Source organism: Pleurodeles waltl, chromosome 5, assembly GCF_031143425.1.
Source record: "Pleurodeles waltl isolate 20211129_DDA chromosome 5, aPleWal1.hap1.20221129, whole genome shotgun sequence".
NCBI lineage: Eukaryota > Metazoa > Chordata > Amphibia > Caudata > Salamandridae > Pleurodeles > Pleurodeles waltl.
The window spans coordinates 1,182,480,855-1,182,498,233 of NC_090444.1; the positions used below are offsets into that span (position 1 = coordinate 1,182,480,855).

Sequence of the window (17,379 nt, forward strand, 5' to 3'; positions counted from 1 at the left end):
ATCCGTCACCAACATTGTGCGGTGACATTCCTCGCACAGCTTGAAACTGGTCTTCAGGGACATCCTCGACGCACCAAAAGTTCTCACAAAATCTCGACAAAACGGTGGAAGTCGGTCAAAAACAGACCAGGGTAGCTCTTCTTCGGATCAGCGCGTGGCGCGGAAAGAAAAGAACTGCTGTTATTGCGCGATTGCGGCATCTATATACTACTCTCGGTGTCATCACGGCGAATACAACGCCAAAAACGCCTGCGGAGTCGACCGACACCACCTACCCACGTGCAAGGGTATTGCTCGAAGAAAAATCTCCAGATCTAGTCTGATGCCTGGGGAAAATTCTATGGTAAGGAATCTGCAACTAGAAGTCTCTATCAGATAGGCCATGCACTTACACATAAACACAGATCAGGTGCCCACATCAGGAGAAGAGAGAAAGACCGCCAAAGCCTTGAGGCTAGTGATCAATTCTAAATCAACACTGCAAGCTTTACTCAGCTGAGTGGTCTATGCCATGCCAACTTCAAGATCAGGGCATGTCAGCAAGCTTCACTTTAACATAGGCCAGGAAAAGAAAGAGACAAAGAGCTTGCCACTATTCTAACTGAAGTGTGCACATTTTCTACATTTCAGATGTTAAAAAATAATTTTCACCTTCAAAAGGTAGCAGCCAGTCAGTGACGGCCTGTCCTTTAGGGCGGAGAGTCCACGCCCCCCCACCTTTTGCCCCTCATGAAGAGTGTCTGTCAGGCTGAACAAAGGTCAGCCTGACAGACACTCTTCATTTTCAGCCAGGAGTGAGCCATGCGTGATTTGCGCAGACTCCTGGCTGCCTGAGCTGAACTTTGTTGGGCTGAGGAGTTCACAGCTCCTATGGGTGTGACCTCCTCGGCTCAGCAAAGGTGCCTCGAGGCCCTCCCCTGGGTGACGAGGAAAGCGTCACCCATTGACACTCGCCCTGGGCGCTTCAGGTTTAAGCCCTTAAGCGCCCAGGGCGAATGTCAATCAGTGATACTTCGTCACAGAGTGGGGTGGGGTCAGCAGTCTCACTGACCCCATCCCACTCTGTGACGAGGCTGGGACTGCTGCCTTCCCTCATTGGCTGACCTGTGGTCAGCCAATGAGGGAAGGCAGCAGTTCCAACCCTCCTGGGACCTGGAGGCTGAAGGCAAGTGTCTGTGTGTGATGTTTGGTGTGCACGTTTCTAAAATCAATGTTTGGTGCGTGCGTGCATGTATAAATGGTATGAGTGTTGTTAATGGATGTGCGTGCGTGCATGCGTGTCTGTGTGAAAGAATGTGTGTGTGTGTGTGTGTGCTTCCCGCCCGCCACCCTCCCTCCTAAAGCTGCCGGCCGCCACTGCAGCCAGTCCTTCTAGCAAGATACTAGAGGGGCCGTAGAGTGCAGATAAGCAGCTAGGAGAAAGTGATAGAGACAAATAGCCCCACTTGCACTACAAAGTAAGCACTTACGGAAGGACAACAAAAGCATGCAGGCCAATCAGCTGCAGGCTGCTGTAAGATGTGATTGACAATGTCTGAAGACAGTATCTAAAACACAAAATACATAATAAACAAGTAATTACTCACTTACACGGACTTCAACCATTCTAAGCATATAATAAAATATATTAGATACAGTTGGTCTTTCGACGATGGTCAAACTTGTAGTTGAAACTTAACAATCAAGAAAATGCATCCACTATGGTATAATCTAAAGGGAGTTACTGGTCTCAGTAGGAAGTATTTCGACAGGAGTTCAAGAGGTAAAAATTGTGATCCTAGAGTACGTTTATCGCTTTGTGACAGGCCACAGAATATGCCAAGCAGGATGGCATTATGGAACATGTAGAAATCCGGTCCAAGAAAAGGAACGCGGTACACAAATTTCAGCTGGCTCCCCACACTCAACTGAATGTGCAGCAACAATTATGGTACCGCAAAGGAACAATTGCTACTTTGAAACTAAGCTTGTTAGTTAGGTAGCTGGTAGTCACTAAAGTGAGTTATCAAAACAAAAGAGGCAACTACTTTTGAAAGGAAACAGCAATAAAAGAGGTAATATTAGCGCCCACTTTTTTATTCTCATTATTTAGCTCGTTTGTAGTGAATAAATACTCAGATGAGAAAGACAGATATGACACAAGAATACTTTTCTATGCGTAGGTTCATACTGTTAATCAAGGCCCCTTTTCCATCAACATTTCTAAAGTAAGCGACCATGTAACATTTTCCAAGAAATTGTCCCCAACTTATTTTATGCAAAGGCTTGTTTAGAAACCTAGAAATAAAAGTAATCCACTTCTATAACTCCCTTAATATATAGTTGTTAAAGTAGCCAGTGACAAATAAGAACTAATTTAACTAAAATTCTGACTCAAAACAAGTAAAAGCAATACATTAAGGAGTATAATGCAATACAAAATGGGAGACCCTCAATACATATTTAGATCCACTTACTTAAACTTTAATGACCAAACTGAACACACCTTTCAATACCTTTTAGCTAGCTTAAATAGTAAAATCAAGGATAAACAAAAGTATAACCAAAAACAAAATAAATCAAGGAATTGTGCAATTTGGGTCTGTCACTAATGTACCAAATGTTATGTTCTTGGCATAACGGTGTAAAAGCCCTTGTGTCTGGATGCTGATGGCAGTGCTGTTTATTCAATCCAGTCTATGTCCAGGCACCTGGCAATGAAAGCAAACATATCTGACACTTCCTCAATGACTTTGGCTGTGGGTTTGCCCGCCCCGTGGCCGGCCTTAGTGTCGACATAGATGAACAGTGGGTTGGTCTGCGAGCGGGTCCGCCCCACCGTGTACTGCAGCGTGGCGATGAACTTCAGGGAGTGCAGCGGCACCACTCTGTCATCGTGATCCGCTGTGAGGAGCAGCATGGCAGGGTACTGGGTGCCTTCCTGGTGCGGTACCTTGATGTTATGAAGAGGAGAGTACCTGAAAAGTGAAGGCACAGGAGGAGAGGTCAGTTCTCAAAGGATGCATCAAGCACAGTCAGCACTGGTTATTATATTATGATGCTTCACAGTCGCAACCGCCTGCATCGGCTATCAATCAACACCTTGGTCACACACAATGGCTCTTCTAAAAAATCAATAAATAGATCAATTACCCTGTGCAAGGTGTGGATAATGCTACTAAAAAAACGTTAGCACTATTAGATAGCCAAGGAAGATGAAAAGGAAGCTGCCTTCACAAAATATTGCTGACACAAAACAGCATGCAGCCGATTAGGATGTGGCTTTCTGAAATGCCATGTGCCAGGCGAACAGATGAGTGCCTCAAGGCCACCTTTTCAAGCTAATGTAGCAATACAAAACAACTGTTTTATTCACTGTCTGTTAAGACAACATACTGTTACATATACGAATCTAAAAGTAACATCCAAGATCACCTTCCAGAAGTCCACTACTATAGTTACTAGCCACTTAGCGTACAATCGGCCTCTGCTTTGGCATTGTAGCCCATTTGGTAATCCGCAGACGGCTTTCAAAACAGTACAGATTTTTCCATCCATTATATATACTATAAATCAGTATATAGTAAATGCAACTGGGCATAGCAGTGGTTTAAACCAGATTATCTGCTGCGCACTCCCAAACAAATATTTGCAAAACCACTGGCCTTGCCTTGGCAAGCATGCTTTGTTTTTAGTGCAGTTCATTTATTTATTTAATGGTAAATATATGCAATTTGCAAACAATCAGTCAAACATTAAAAAAAAAAAAAAAAACTATATTAGTGTGCCATTCTCCAGGAACACCAGTCCGGTTACTGAAATGTGCTCCTTTTCAGGTGGATGTGCACTGTTGCTTCCAATCATCATTTTCCATTCTTTCTGGCCACTACCAAGGGACTACGCCGATAAGGAGGGCCACTCGTCCCATTTTATTCCCAGATGAGATTAATTTAGTTGATTTCTAGTAGCATATACTTAAAACTATCTTACTGTCAAAGTATGTTGTATTATTGCCTGCACTAAAAGAACTGCACTAGCTTTTTCTAGAATATAGATAAAATTGAACTTATCATACATCGCATACAAGAGCATTCAGTATCAACATCTGACCTACTCAATAGACGTGTAAAATCTGGTAGCATTCAAAACTTGGGGAGTGTCAATAGCCTTAGGGCCTTATTTAGTACCGTCTTCCAAACTCTTTGTCGGTCCGCCCTTAGGCTAGCAGATCCTCAGCTTTCCATCAGCCATGTCCCCATTGGCTCAACTGATGGATAATGTAAAGCAGTGGCTTGACGGGTTGCTGGCCATCGGAGTAATGACAGGACATCACCCACCGTAGTTAGGGTTGATGGCCTTGTGTTCTTTTTTTCTGTCTATCACTGCTGGAGCAAAGCTGAGGGTGAGGAACCCAAAAATGTAAATAATGACCCCTACACTACGGGGAAAAAAACTCCCTGGTGGTGGTGGGGGGGGGGGGGGGGGGTGCAATATTTATTTGTTTTTCAAAAACAAACTCCCACTTTGTGAGACTTGAGTTTGCTCTCGTTACATATGCTGGTTTTGGGCTACATGAAAACAGCATTCCACTTCTAAGAAACGTTCTTCCTGCACAAAAAAGTATAGTTTGAAGAGAAGATGCAACAATTTAATCCATTTGCGACAACAAAGTGCTTTGGGGATGAGTATGGTCAACCATCGTAATAGATTGGGGTCAACAATAGTAAATACTACACTTAGACAGCACACATCACACCAAGCGCTGGTAACAGATCTCTTTATTACATTATTATGCTACATACAATTTTCTAGTATGAAAAGTGTCACCAAGTAAAGATCAGATTTTATTCTGATAATGCACAGTGATCTTTCATAAAATTTTAAAATGTAACTATTTATTTAAACACGGTTAACGTTTCGATGTTCTGCTCTAATGAAGAACCAGAAGAAAAATAATGATTTAAGCTTTCGGGCAGAAGAAGTATGCTCTTTCAACATTTTTAGTAGTACTTTGAAGACTGGCATACATCACATAAGGGTAGTTCATGATTAAGCATAAATGAGGTCATTACACTAACTCAGTTTTGAAACCTCGTGATTTTTTCGCATTAACTTACTTTTGATCAGTTCACTGGGGCAGGACAAATCCTGCTTAGCTTTCAAAGTCTTTTGATGTACAGAATATTACAACTCCTATTCTACGTCATTTCAAAGGACTAATAACTGAAGATTGATGTCAAAGTGTGAAGAACGGAAGATGGATTAAAACAGCTAATTTGACTGAAGTACATATTTTAATGTATGCTCCTTTCTTTTGCTAGACAATTTCCATGCAACATCAATCTCTTTTATTGAGCAACAATGATTCTTTCTTCCCCATTTTGAGGGCTTCTGCCAAATTCTTGCATTGTTGTGCGAATGCATTAAGAACAATGATGCCAGCGAAATGAAGTGATGTCTGACGAGCTCATGCTAGGAAAATACTGGCGTCCATAGAAATAAAGGGCATTCAAAAAGATATAGCTACTACCAGAGACACAAAGGAATCAAGAATCCGACGATTTGTAAGTCACTAATGTCTTTATTTAAGGTGTCTCCAGCCTAAAATGTTCATTGCTTCAATGTAAGTCAATGTGGAAAATCAATTCCCCCGATTTGTGTTTGAAGTTCTTCCTCTTACCAGCTTGAAATGTTGGAATGTATGCTTAAACATTACCAACATCTTCTGAGACCCCAACCACCAACCTCTAAGAAGTCAATATTTAATGCAGAGGTGGATTGAGCTACAATTCCCTAATCAGTTACCTTAAAGACGAGTCAGCCAGAAGATAGGTTCAAATAGGTGCAAAAAGGGATCTGGGAACATGGGTATCTGACTTCCAAAGGCATCCAGGCCCAACTGTGAACATCAAGGCACTTCCTTAGTGGAGACATACTCAATCTCCATAAAAATAATTTGATAAAAACATTCACACAAAAGAAATGTTCAAAAAGAAAGTACCACATGACAGAGTATTAACTATATTGTTCACCTTTAGGCTGCAAGAAACAGAACAGCTTACGCCTCTTTTTTATGGCATGAGGACATTCAACTGTTAAAACCACTAAGCCTTTGTGCATCTCACATTCTGGTGACACAGAGTACATCCCAAAGAGTTCTTAGAGAATATTACGGGAGTGAAGTCATTGCCCTCTAAGAAGTGGTCGTCATTAATGAACAATGGCATTATCCTGCATTTACAGTATCTGTATGGGAAAAAAAAATCCTACTTTGTTTTCTATTAGGTGGATTACATTATTCTTCCAACAACTGGGAAGAAAAGACAAAAGAGCCAAATTGTCTGGAAGCTAAAGGCAGGTAATCAATAAGCTGCATAGGTAAAACATAGTTATTAAAAAAAAAAAATAATTGTTACTATCACAGGCCTGGCTGCCCAGATTTGATTTTCCTCTTAGAAGGGTTTGCTGCAACCACTGCGGTATATCCTGAGAGAGATAAACCTAATGTCATGTATTGGGAGCAGAGGTGTTCAACAAATTCACTTAATATGATATAATGTTATCAAGGCAATGACTCAGGACAATTAAGAAACAAGGTGCTGTGGTGCCAGTGTGGTGCCTAAGCAATCACCAACCTAAAAAGGAACAAATAAATAGGCATAGAGATCCCAGAATGGCTGGAGAAGGATTAAAAACAGAAAAGGGTCTGCCAATGTTGGTCTGTCAGAGTTAGGGATTCAACTTCTTAAACATCCAGAATTGCATTTCTAAAATTCAGACTTCAAGATAAAGAAGATAGTTCTTGTGGCTTGTTAGCAAAAATCCCACAGTGACATTCTTATAAACACACATGAGAATCTCTTGGACTGCCCCTGATCAAGGTAATCCATCTATCTGGCAAGTGCCTGAAATGTTGTAAAGACTAATCCCAAATACAAAAGGATTTTATACTTTCTCTCAGCAGTAGCAGGAGCCTAACACAGATGGAACCCTTCACATTGTGCAATAAGCATTGCATGCTTACAAAGAACCACCATTTAACAATTCCACATTGGTGTGGTACCGAATGCAGATTGAAATGTAATTAGCTTCATTCTTCAATGATTTCCACCACCTCTGCTGGGCCATAGATTTGGAGGAGGCAGTTTAGAATATTGGACCAGCTATTTGTTGGCCTCCTTCATGTTGGCATGAGAGGCAGAAAGACTCATGAGGTTCTGGGAAGTGGTAGAGGTACTTTGTGTACCCTCACAGTTCTAGGAACAGCTGGGGAAGACACGCTTATACCCATTTAGTGTCAGTGAATGCAACATTGGCATTCTAAACTGTATCACTATAGAGCAGATGCGAAACATATCAACTGGACCCATTTTAATACCAGGGTTGTCAGAATTGTACTCTCTTTTGTTTTCCTGCTCTACTGCCTCCTCCGGTCATGGAGGCAGAGAGGAGAGAGAATCTGGCCTAGAATGTGGGGTCAACTGTTGTGACAGATCTAATATGATTCTGGAGGCTTTTTAGAAATGTGATGGCCCAAGGGTATGGCTGTTCGTCTTAAGTGCGAAGATAAAACTTTAAATGGTTTTACTGCAGGTAAGAATATATTAATACGCTATTTTTCTGTCAAGTAATAAGAAAGTAGAGGAACAGTGCCGCAGCATGGACCTGCTCTAAGAATATGTCAAAGAATTGCTAAATAATAGGAATGATCCTATGAGAAAGCAAGAGTGGCCTTTAAAAAGATTGCTTGACCACTCACATCCTGTAATTTGAATATTTAGGACCAGGTCTTCACCGGTAAATCCACTATACAGTAAACAACGGTCTTTCAAGCATCAACACTATGGATCTCAGACTTACTATCAATTACTGATTCCTGTTATACTATGATGAGAGGATGAGGAAGGGATTTGGAGGCTCCTGAGAAACTGGTGTGTCCTATTGCCTATGGTAACATGTTCTTCAGATGTGTAACTGGTTGTGCTGGAGTACTTCCACTAACTAGCACAAATGTAATGAGAAGCATGTCGTGAAAAACCAACATAGCTGCCCTCCAGATAATCCCGGTGACGGGGACTGCCGCCTCAGTCAGACATGGATTTACAAAGTGAAGCGTCAGTGGAACACCTCTTTCACAAATCACAGTACTTTATGATTGATTTGAAGCACCCAAGAGCATCGATTCGCATTCAACACAATACAAGTGCTCACCAATATCAGTGGTCTTGGATCTCAGAGTCAAGGAGCTTATGCAGCATTTAGGAGAATGATTCCAAAATGTATGTCACTGCCAGAAAATCTGATGAGAAGGGTGGATTAACGCCAGTATGGTGAGGTAAAAAAAAAAAACATCCATAAGAGTTGGGATTCTACGTGGATCAAGTCTGTTCACCAGCGCCACTCAAAGTGAAGCAGCACACTCTAGATCTGGTCCTCGGTGTGAACTTTGTCTTCTTTTTTTGTTTCTCTTCCAAGGAGATTGAGGCGATACAGCCCCTGTCCCATCTAGCCCTCACTTAGATCTTTACTTGCATTATAGGGTTGCGTATAAATAAATTTTGGAAGTGCTATGGCCCCTCTCCCAGCACTTTACAAAGGAGTTTGGAACAAAATACCTATGGGACTTGCAAGCAGCTCTGAAAGTTCAAAAAATACACAGGGCTTATGAAGTGTTCTGGGCGGGGACTGCAAATAACCAAAGAGAACCATTTGTTTACTTGTGGGTGCATAAAATTACAACATTTCTATATGAAGATGGATGAGAAAGGGTGGATGAGAAAGGGCAAATGGAACCAGGGCATTAAAAGTACTTTTCTGTCACACAGCCGATATGAAGACTGGTACTCAAATTGTTTTTGGAACTTTACACCCAGAGAGCACAATACACAAAGAGGCTAAATGACACGCGTTAGAGACAGTATTCACAAAAACTAACAGGTGGCTTGTGCAACATTTTCACGATTAACCAAGTTCATATTGCAGCATGATTTGTGGAAGAAACAGCATTCTACTCTGTAGAAAAAACACAGTAATCTCAAGTGATAGTGAAAACAACATTAATAAAATATCAATCTAAAAATCAAAACAGCAGTAACGAGTTGTATACCCTTGTAATACAAAGACAATTTGGAAATGTGCTTGACTTTATAAATATACTCTAAGTGGGGGGTGGCAAAATACACTAGTACACTTTCTCACGTTTAACATCGGTGAGCAAATGCCTCCATTCCATTTTACTGTATTGTAGCATATTTGTGATAATGTATCTATGAATTATATTTTTGCTATATTATTTTAATGACTTATTTGAATCTTGAAATGTTGGCTTCAGCTGTGCTTCTTTGTAATGGTAGTTTGAGGTTATCTATGCATTGGCACGTGCAGAGTTTTCAAATTAGGGCTTTTATTGTGGCAAATAAACCCATTCTTAAGTTGTGTAGGACGAAACATAAGCCAAAAGCGGATTTTTGGGTGAGTGATTTAGCCACCCTGGCTAGCTTGAAAAATCTATACACTTACTCAGTTGAACTCTTTGAAGAATTGAATACACAATGAAGAGAGTTAACCATAGTAACATATCATGGTATGAACCCAACCTTCAGTAGTTTGTCTCATGGAGTCTGGATATGGAAGGATCGGTTTTATTAGCACATCTCATATTGCTGTATTAAAAAAGGTTTTTTTTACTCTCACTCAATGGATACCTATTCAATTTGTACTGTATCCCACGTTTTATGCAAATAACACTGTTAAATAAAAAGAGAAATAAGAGAAACTCACTTGCACAGCCACTCAAAATGCTCTTTGTTATCAGAGCAACCGTAATCAGTGGTCCACGCATGGCCTATGGTAAATTTATGAAATTTCAGCATATCCATCACACCGACTTGAGCGACTGCACATCCGAAGAGGTCCGGACGCTGATTGCAGCAGGCAGCTGAAAGGCAACAAAGAAAAGACAGTAAGTTAAAAAAATAAAAATAAGCAAACAAAAATGATTCTCCACTTGAGAACCTTGCAATCAGGACCAAAACAAAAAAATCAACTTAATATCCAAGAAGTACAAAGTGAACAACGGGACAGTCAAATGGCGTGATGGTGTGATCTTTCTTTTCTTGTAAACATATGCAGCAAAAATAACATTTAGAAATAAAAAGAAAATGTGCCTCTAGCTAAACCTGGCGGCCATACAGCTGCAATATAAAATTAAAGAAACAGTCAACCAGTGCATAGAATTTTAGCAGAAGAGTACAGGTGCTTCCTAGCAGGTAGTTGTACTCAGAACATGTGCAGAAAACCTTTTTAGACTTCATGCACATCATAAGAAAATGTGATCCTTAATGACACAGTAGCATACTACTGGGATTTGAAACACTGTAACCTGAAGATATAGTGTAAACACACAAGGATGACAAAAAACAAAAAAACAAATTAAAAAGCATTCAGGAAGTAAAGTATTGACCCACCAGCCTTGGCACTGAAGTGTGCTTCTTTTTAGATAAATGTGCACATGTTGTGTAGTGAAATGCCATAAAAATCAGTTCAAGAGACAACGGCTGAAGAAGGATGAATAGGGCTACCCCCACGGCACCTATATTTGTCTGTGTGTGTGTGCACGCGCACTTAGAGGGAAGTACACCCATTTTTTAACAGTTATACGTGCATTAGAATCAGGTCCTTTTTTTTATATAGAACATAAAATGTGCTTTTCATTTTGAGTTCTGCAATTGAATTCACTAACTTTGCTTTCCTGTGCGGCAGACTAGCCCCACATGAAGTTACCATACCTGTTGAATTACCCATATTTCCAGCCACTACTAAGGAATTAAAAGGAACCTCTCCAAAAGCTAATGTCTACTGTAAACTAATATAGCTCAGCAAAGAAGGGACCAAGCTTTCAGTGCACAAGTTTATATGTAAAAAACATAACACAAAGCAAGTTCAGTGGTTTCATGGGCAACACCACAAAATTGGAAGACGCTCATACTCATTTTAAAATCTTGAATTCAATAGAAGAGGGAGATTTACAAAGTATATGTGCAAGTAGATGCCAACCACACTAAAGTCACTATTCATGACTTGCTTCTTGGTACAGCAGCCTCTACCTGCTCCGTGGTTCTGAACTCACATGGCAAACAAAGGTGTATTTCCCCTGATCTGTTTAATCTTACATGTCTGAGGTCCATTGATGGATGGTGTGAACAGACACACATGGGTTGATTAAGACTTCAGTGGACGGAAAAAGCAGTCCGCCAAAGTCCCGACGGTCAGGTTGCCGCTAGTGCGGCTGCCTTCCTGCGGGCCCCATTAAGAGTTTCCCGCTGGGTCAGTGGGCGGAAATAGTGTTTCGGCCCGCTGGAACATAGCAACAGGTGCTGGCACACCCTACGTCCGAGAACATTGACATAGGCTCATAATAGAGCCAGTGGCAATGCCGTAGTGCGTAGGGTGCACCAGCACCCGTTGCTATGTTCGCAACAGATCTGGCCATGGGGGCCCCTGCGCTACCCATGCAAAGTGTATGGGCAGTGCAGGGGCACCCCTGGGGACCTCTGCACACCAACTCTGCCAGCAGTTACATGGCAGGTGCAACAGCCATTTAAGCGTTGGTGGAGAAGGGACTCGTAATCCCCAGGGCACCTCTGTCCTGGGGGATTAGGACTGCTTGCACAACCAGTCCCTCCTGTGAAGGAAAACTGGCTGTGCTGGTGGTCCGACCGTGCAGCTACCGCCATTGTCGTAATGAGGCTGTCGGACTGCCACATTTGTGGTGGTCCGACCGCCACCGAGACCCTAGCGGTCTCAAGACCGCCACTGTCGTAATGACCCCCATAGTTTCAGTACACTCTTCTGGTTCACGGATACACAGGAGAATCATGGGGGTGGAATAGCACCGCTCAAAACAGCTCTTTAAGGCACATTTCTACTAGGGATGATTTGCAGGTTGTCATAAATATTGACTTCAATAAAGAGGTTTAGGCCAGAGAAATTACACCTGGTCCAAACCACGTTATATATTGCAAGTTTATTGATGAACAAGTTTTCACATAGTTATAACTAAAGCACAAAGGCCAGATTCAATGTTATTATCACAGTACAAAATAACTGACACGAAAAACCTAATTAACTTGTCTGTTACAGGATGCGTTTTAGAATGTCCTGACAAATGAAAACAACTCTGCCAATAGTAACCAAGCATATGCAATGTGCATTTTTCTCTGTGCATTCATTAACGTATCATATTCTGTCTCTTATGTTTTATTTGAGTACCTCACTTTATTACTACTACACATGACATAGCGTATTGCATAAAGCATGTGGGCTGAGTAATATACTAGTTATTACCATTGTAGAGGGGGCAGAATTATGACCAAATCGAGGCTTCGCATCTCAGAAGTCAGGTCCCTGCCCACACTCAATGTTATAAATACATTGTTACGTTTTACTGATCTATATCTATCTATATTTATATTCACTGAAACAAACAAAGGTTAAAGTGACATTGTGGCGTTACAAGGAAAATCTCAGTGACAATGTAAAGTTTGAACTAAAAAAAAACACTGTAATTCACCTCTTTTAGTTATCTCAAGTAACTATAACTTATGCTCTAATGTAACTATAACTCATGCCCCCACCATGCACAGTTTACTCATCAATAATTTCATTGCAAATGTTGCAGTGATATTATCAATGTTGTCATAGAAGATGGCATGAGTGATGTAGTATCTTGGGTAATTAGCAGCACCTGGCGAGGGCTCGAGTAACAGTTACCCTAGGGTACTTAGGGACCACATCCCCCAGGGCCAAAGAATAACAAAAGAAGAGGGGCAATGTTCCCTACCCCCCCCACCGCCCCAAATCTTAAGAAGCTCTAGGGACTCCATAGTCCACGGCCAAAAACTGTTATTTTATGGGAAATGATGCGTGGCGCACTCTCCCTAGGCCCAAATAGGCCTTGGGGACCCTATCCCCTGGGGCTAACACCAATGATAGAAGAGGGAGCATATGGACCACCTCCTGAGCTTTTCCAGGACCCAATTCCCTGGGCTCTTTTCCAGTCTATGTGGGTGCCCCGGTGCCCACCAGGGATACTCACAAAACATGTTGTCGGGTGCCACAGGGGGAAGCACTTTAACCACTGCTGGCTCCCTGCATGATACAGGAGCCAGCATTGCTAATGCCCAGAGGGAGTAGCTCTTTTTGTATGCTTCCTCTGGGCGGGAGCATTTTAAAGCGCCCCTGCTGGGTGAGAGCAGATATACCTTCTCTGCCCGTGTTCCTGCATGCAGGGACGGCATGTTTATTTGCATTATATGGAAGCTTTAAAAGTAGGCAAATGTTCCCCTGTCTGCGCTTCTGCGGGCAAGGAACCCACTGTGTCCCGGGAGCTGTCCCCCTGGGACACAGTCTGTGAGATGGTCCTGGGGAATGAGGTCCCCAGGGCATTCCAAGGCTCGGGGATAGGGTCCACACTCCACCTCCCCTTGAATAAAATGTTTGACTCCATGGGATGGGTTCCTCAGGGCTGCTTCTGGATTGGGAAGAAGTGTCACAAGCCCCTTCCCCTGTCTTTACAAGTTGGCCCTGGGGACAGGGTACCCATGGCCCAAAATGGGCTCGGGGAGGTGTGACAGCACTCACGTCACCTCCCCAAATATTGGATGGATCTATGGGAATTCTGCAGTATTGTGGCAAGAAACATCATTTCTTGTGATATGATTATATATATATATATGTATATATTAACTGCTCCCACACGGAGTAGGGGGCCAAGGTATCCCTACAGTGCCCTTTATGTATCTTTATTTTAAAACATTTTCAAGACAGGAGAATAGGTCCCTGAGTTCTGTAACAGCTGCCAGTAACATTTTTCTTCATGTTGCTGGCAGTCAGTCAGATCATTTGCTCCAGCAGAAGCATGCCTCCTATGGGAGCCAACTGGCCCAAGGGAAAACAATCTCATAAGGCCAATCAGAATGCTCTATGTTTTTTAATTGGGTTCGAGGGACTCTTAAGAGTCCCTCAAACCCAATCGCCCAGATATACAAGTACTTTTGAAGCTTAATGTTTCCAAAACTACTGAATGGATTTATACCAAATCAAAAAACATGCTTTCAGGACCAAGCTCGTGCTTTGTGCCAAATTTTATGTGATTCCGTTCAGTGTTTTTTATGGTAGTGCTTTTTTTTTTTTTTAAAGTCTATGGAAAATGCATGGGGATTTTGATTTTGAGACCCCCCCCTTTATTCTCGGCCCCCTTTGGACATATCACCAGAAACTTTCCATACAGAAGCTAGGCAAAAAAAAGAAACGCTTTGGAAATCTTTGCGAGAATTCATCAAATGACCCCAGAGTTATTTGCTAAACAAGAATTGCATTTCCTTTGGAAACAATGACTATCCACCAGTTATATTTAGCAGAACTAACTATAACTTGAGCCCCCCGCCATGCACAGCTAATGACTCCACATATTACATCACTCATGACATATTCTATGACATCCTTTGTGACATCATTGATGACATCATCCAATGAGTGTGTTAGTTTTGTAGTTTATATAGTTACAGGTAAGTACAATATTACGTTTCTACCTATTTTGTACAGTCTGTGCCCAGCGGTATAAGTGCTTACAAAACACATGTGCCCCTAATGAACCAGAGGAATTGATATAAATCACTGCATTGAAGAGTGACTATGTGTGCAGGTGACAGTTGAGTTATTATACAGAATCATCTCCGCATGACTAATTCTACTTGACACAGAAGATTGTGTGCACCAGAAAATAACCTGTGTGCATGTCTGCTTCAGAAGATGGGCTATCTGTAAAGTTTTCACCTCAGTATGAAGGCTGCAGGATCTTTAGCACTTTTAGACCTTGCTTATTTAAAATTAATAGTCACGCATTGAACAAGTTTTGCATAGAGTGTACACTGTGCTTAATAGGTACTTTTTAATACTCTGGTATTTTTCTTGTGAGAGTTTCACTGCCTGCAAACAGTGTGGTAAAGAGTAAACTCTCCACTTGATGGATAACCATGAAAGTTTCTGCAACAAAAGTCATAGGGGCACTTTTTGGGGCAAATTTTGTGAAGATTTGGTGCCAAATATATATATATATATATATATATATATATATATATATATATATATATATATATATATATATACACACATATACATATATATATATACACACACACACACACATTGTTGACTGGAACCATGAGCAAGAGGCCATGCTTTACTATATCTTTGTCTATCATGGCCAATGTGCACCTAAATAGGGCTAAAGAGAAATAGTAGTGTGGACCGTGACCCAGTAATGCTGCATTTTGTTAGCATGAAAGGGCGAAGGAACAAAACAAAAGTGAGAGGAGGAGATTTTGTCTACACATACAGTAGTCACCTGTGATTTTGAAGATATATAAAAAATGAGACTTAAGAAAACAGGTGTAAGAGAAAGAGAGGACCGTGATTTATCTGCTTAATTATGGGAACACCAGAACAGGCGACATGTAACTAATCAAGTTGGTAGCCTGTTAACACCATCAATGATTCATAAATGGATTGGATCCTTTTAATGAGCCTCAGTCGGGAAATAATCAATATTGCTCCGAGGACGTGTCCACAGGTCCACAGTTCCTAAGCAGTTTGCCAATTTTCTGATCTTTCACTGGGGTACAATATCAGAAATGATGAAAGTGAGTGATTGAGGTTTCTACGGATGTGTGATTGGTGCGGTCACAGCAATGCTGTCTCATACCTTGTGCCAAGAACTCCTGGAAGGCTGTGTGAATATTGAGTGCTGCAGTAAATGAGCTCGTGCTGCCCTGCGTTGTGCTCATCATTCCTCTACAACGTCTCTATGAATGTCCGCAGGGCCGTCTTTGCTCGGAGCAAAAGAAAATTTGGCGCCATTCCTGATCCTCTGAGCCGAACTAGAGGCGAGAGGCCAGAGGAGGTATGCGAGTTACGGTGGGAAGGAGAAGGGAAAGGGAGGGATGTTAAAGATAAATAAGCCCTATTGATAAGCCTGAAAATAAATGAACAGGACTGGAATAAAAAAAAAATGATTTGAAGCAATTTGCTTGGTAAGCTCAAGTACCGTGGGCCCACCTCACCTATGCCTAAAGGCGACCATACCTGTACATCATATCTGCCATCCCCCATGACAATGTAGGTTTCAGTCGACCTCCTCCAATGTAAGTACACCTCCCTCGCAGCAGGCACATGGCCGCCACCCGGCTCCTTGCCTCTGCACAGTTAGTGAGTCATAACTCTGATAGGAGGCAGGTGATGAATGAGTGACCACTACTTAAATATGTTACCAAAGGTACTATTAACACGAGATTTTTCAAAATGAAATGCATCAAAACACATAAGAGATAGTTTGGCAATTTGTTTCCTGCATTCACTGCCCTGGTTTTCTGCCACTGTAAGTGTGGCTGTTTCCCTAAATTGTTTTCTTAATGGGTATACGAAAGTTACAAAAAGGTTCACAGCGGGTCAGAGGATTTATATATATTTTTATTCTCACAATGATGGCGGACGTAAACAATTATCAAAGTGTGCTGCGTTATTGTTCACTAATTCTTCCATCAGCGATGTTTCTTTTTTCCCGAGTTTACAAAGGAACAATTTCTTAGTGTATGATTGTGATGGGCCACTGGTGCGCACTAGTTTGCTCTATCTGAAATCGTACCACCAAACAAAGAAGCAATTTCAGTGAAAGTCTACACCTAGGTACCCCTGAACCAAGGCGATAGAGGAGGCCCTCATGAGCCGGCTCAAAACTAGCCTTCCTCAGTCAGCTAGTTCAGCCAGCCCGTGCCCCCATGGGCTGTAAAGGGGCTGTGGAAGCGTGGACTGTCCATGGCTATTTTGAGTGGCAACTCAGGACCCAAAAAGAAAAGTGTAATCACAAACAAAGTTACGATCGGATAAGTGCAACCTTGGTAATACATATCCAGCAGATCTTCCCTCCTTCAGGTTTCTGCAACAAGATTTCTGGAGTGTGAAATGTGATAATCATGAATCCAAGGGAACTACACCTCAGAGAAAAGAAAACAACTTTAATTTCAAAGATTAACATAGAGTGAGTCATTGTGATTTTTTTTTTTTCTTTTAGCTTTACAATGTATTTTGTAAATGGTGTACTTAGGTTGGTTGTATGTATGTATATATATATATATATATATATATATATATATATATATATACACACACACACACACACACACACACATATATATATATATATATACACACATACAAATACACCCGTATATATACACACAAACAGGCATTACATGTGCATTGCAGGAGCGCAAGTTATAGCTAGATCAGGTAACTATAAATGCTGAATTTCTCTGGTTTTGTGGAAGTAAATTCAGGACCCAC

The 17,379-nt window shown here is 41.5% G+C and overlaps 1 protein-coding gene across 1 annotated transcript in view; it reads right to left on the minus strand.

Moving 5' to 3' along the window:
- Positions 1-2,055: 2,055 nt before the first annotated feature.
- Positions 2,056-17,379, minus strand: part of PREP (prolyl endopeptidase) — a 574,937-nt gene continuing 559,613 nt past the window's right edge. Inside the window, exons 14-15 of the mRNA XM_069235420.1 lie at positions 9,760-9,916; positions 2,056-2,957 (exon numbers count right to left, since the gene is read on the minus strand). Coding sequence (XP_069091521.1) covers positions 2,663-2,957; positions 9,760-9,916 — 452 coding nt within the window. The 3' untranslated portion in view covers positions 2,056-2,662. The remainder of the gene's footprint in view (positions 2,958-9,759; positions 9,917-17,379) is intronic.